Source organism: Lathyrus oleraceus, chromosome 2 (genome assembly GCF_024323335.1).
Source record: "Lathyrus oleraceus cultivar Zhongwan6 chromosome 2, CAAS_Psat_ZW6_1.0, whole genome shotgun sequence".
Classification (NCBI taxonomy): Eukaryota; Viridiplantae; Streptophyta; class Magnoliopsida; order Fabales; family Fabaceae; genus Lathyrus; species Lathyrus oleraceus.
Window position 1 is genome coordinate 229,569,904 of NC_066580.1, and position 1,978 is coordinate 229,571,881.

General features: G+C 40.6%; 1 protein-coding gene across 1 annotated transcript; it reads right to left on the reverse strand.

The window, feature by feature from the left end:
• Positions 1-492: 492 nt before the first annotated feature.
• LOC127122700 (uncharacterized) lies at positions 493-1,494 on the reverse strand. The gene has a single exon (XM_051052997.1). It carries the CDS (start codon positions 1,492-1,494, stop codon positions 493-495), a length of 1,002 nt encoding a protein of 333 aa, XP_050908954.1.
• Between the last annotated feature and the right edge of the window lie 484 nt (positions 1,495-1,978).

Here is a 1,978-nt window from a genome sequence, read left to right on the forward strand (position 1 = left end):
TGCCTCAAAGTCGAGCTTAATTTCTTTTTTATCCATAAGAGATTTATCCAACATTCTCCCTAACTCACAGATCCTATACTCAGCTTTCTTGACCTCTTCCTTCCTGGTTCGGATCACTGATGTGGAACCTAATAGGATATGATCAAGATCATCTTTTTGGTCTTCTAATAGCCTGGCTCTCTTGTTGCTATCCTCAAGTTCTTGGGCTTTTCCCTTACGTTCCTCTTTCAAATTCTGATTTTCCAAGATAACTCGGTTCATCTGAATCCATAATTCAGTATTCTCCAATTCGAGCTCCTTAACCTTAGTAGTGAGTTTCTCCATGTCCTCAGGGAATATGGGCTTGGGCTCAGGAGTTTTAGGAAAAGCTGGAACCTTTAAGATAAATGGCAACTGGATTTCCTCAACTCTTTCTTTCACCCATTGAGTGTAAGGTTCTTTGGCGAGAATGTTTCTTTTTCCAAACTCTTTACCCTTTCTTACAACCTTTAACTAAGCCTTTCGTACTGCTCTTACATCAGGATTGCTTGCTTGGATGTCAGAGAGCACAAATGGCTGTAAGTCCTTTGCGTCAGGAGGACCATCTATAGAGTAACCGTGTTGCAATCGAGATAACATAGGGTTATAGTTGATGCAACCCTTGGTACCCAACAAAGGTACATTAGGAAATTCCGCACAGCTGACTATAATGTCCGGGGTTTCCCACTCTCGGATATACCATCTGATGGAACTTACGGTGAGAGAAGCTAATTTTTGAGGAGACTTAAGTTCTTTTGCCACAAAAGGACCTTCTTCGGGTATGTGTTGCATGAACCAAGTGTAAAGCAAAGGAGCGCAACACAACAAAGTTCCACCCCTCTTTTCGTGTCGAGTGTGAAAGGCATAGTAAATGTCAACTAAGAGAAATGGTACTGGATTGCCAGAGAGAAAGACTTCTATGGCTACTTGATCCACAAATTTTTCAACATTTGGGAAGAGCACAATCCCATGGATCAATAAAGCCAACACAGCATATAATGCATTCCAATTTCCACTTTTCTTGAACTTTAGAGCTAAATCTTCCAAAAACCTCGCGGCAAAACCTTCGCAACCCCCTTTTTCAACCCAATTGTCTTGAACAGTCGGGACATTGATACTTAGGGCTGAAGCTATCTTCTTTGGGCCCATATCTTCTTCGAGCTTTGGAAATGGATTAAAATCTTTCAATTTGAGACCCACGATTCTCTCAACTTCTTCCAAAGTAGGAGCTAGATGGAAATCAACGAATGTGAAACAACGCAGAGGTGGATCATAATATTGTGCCAGAGAGACGATAATTCCGTAGTCAACTTTCTTATTTAGAAGGCTCAAAATTTTCCCATAGTTTTTTCCGAACTCATCACGTTTGCTGAGAGACAAATCAGAGATCAAACCCTTCAGACTGTCCAACTTAGGTTCCTTGTACTTAAGCGTGAAAGTGTGTCTCATTGAAGTTGTCATTTTCAAGTTCTCCATTCCTGAAATAAATAAGAGACAACTAAAGAGATTGCTTTTTATGATGTTGATGCAATGTATGAATGTGATGCATTTTTTTGTATAGGTTCAATAGGCTTAAGGCATGGATAAGTCTGATTGCTTTATATAGAACAAGGTTCTCACCAGGTATGATTTATGGTTTTTTTTTCAAGGTTCCTAGAGTCATGGATCCATTAGACTGTTTGCTAACTGCGACAACCTACTTGCCGGACATCAACTCCATCTAAAGAATCTACTCTACGTGAGGTTCTCGCATCGATCCAACGAGAAATACATCTCGCAGACCCACACTACGCAACCATCTTTCCTAGTTGGGCAAAAAACTAAGGTTCTACAAATGGTTCTCAGAGTCATGGATCCCAAAGAAAATATCGAAGCTTACGACAACTTACTTGCCGAGCGACAACATCCTCTCAAGAATCTACTCTAAGTAAGGTTCTCGTACCGACCCAACGAGAAATAC

Excerpts from the sequence above, each read along its gene's own strand:
- LOC127122700 (XM_051052997.1), bottom strand. The coding sequence starts at position 1,494 with ATGGAGAACTTGAAAATGACAACTTCAATGAGACACACTTTCACGCTT.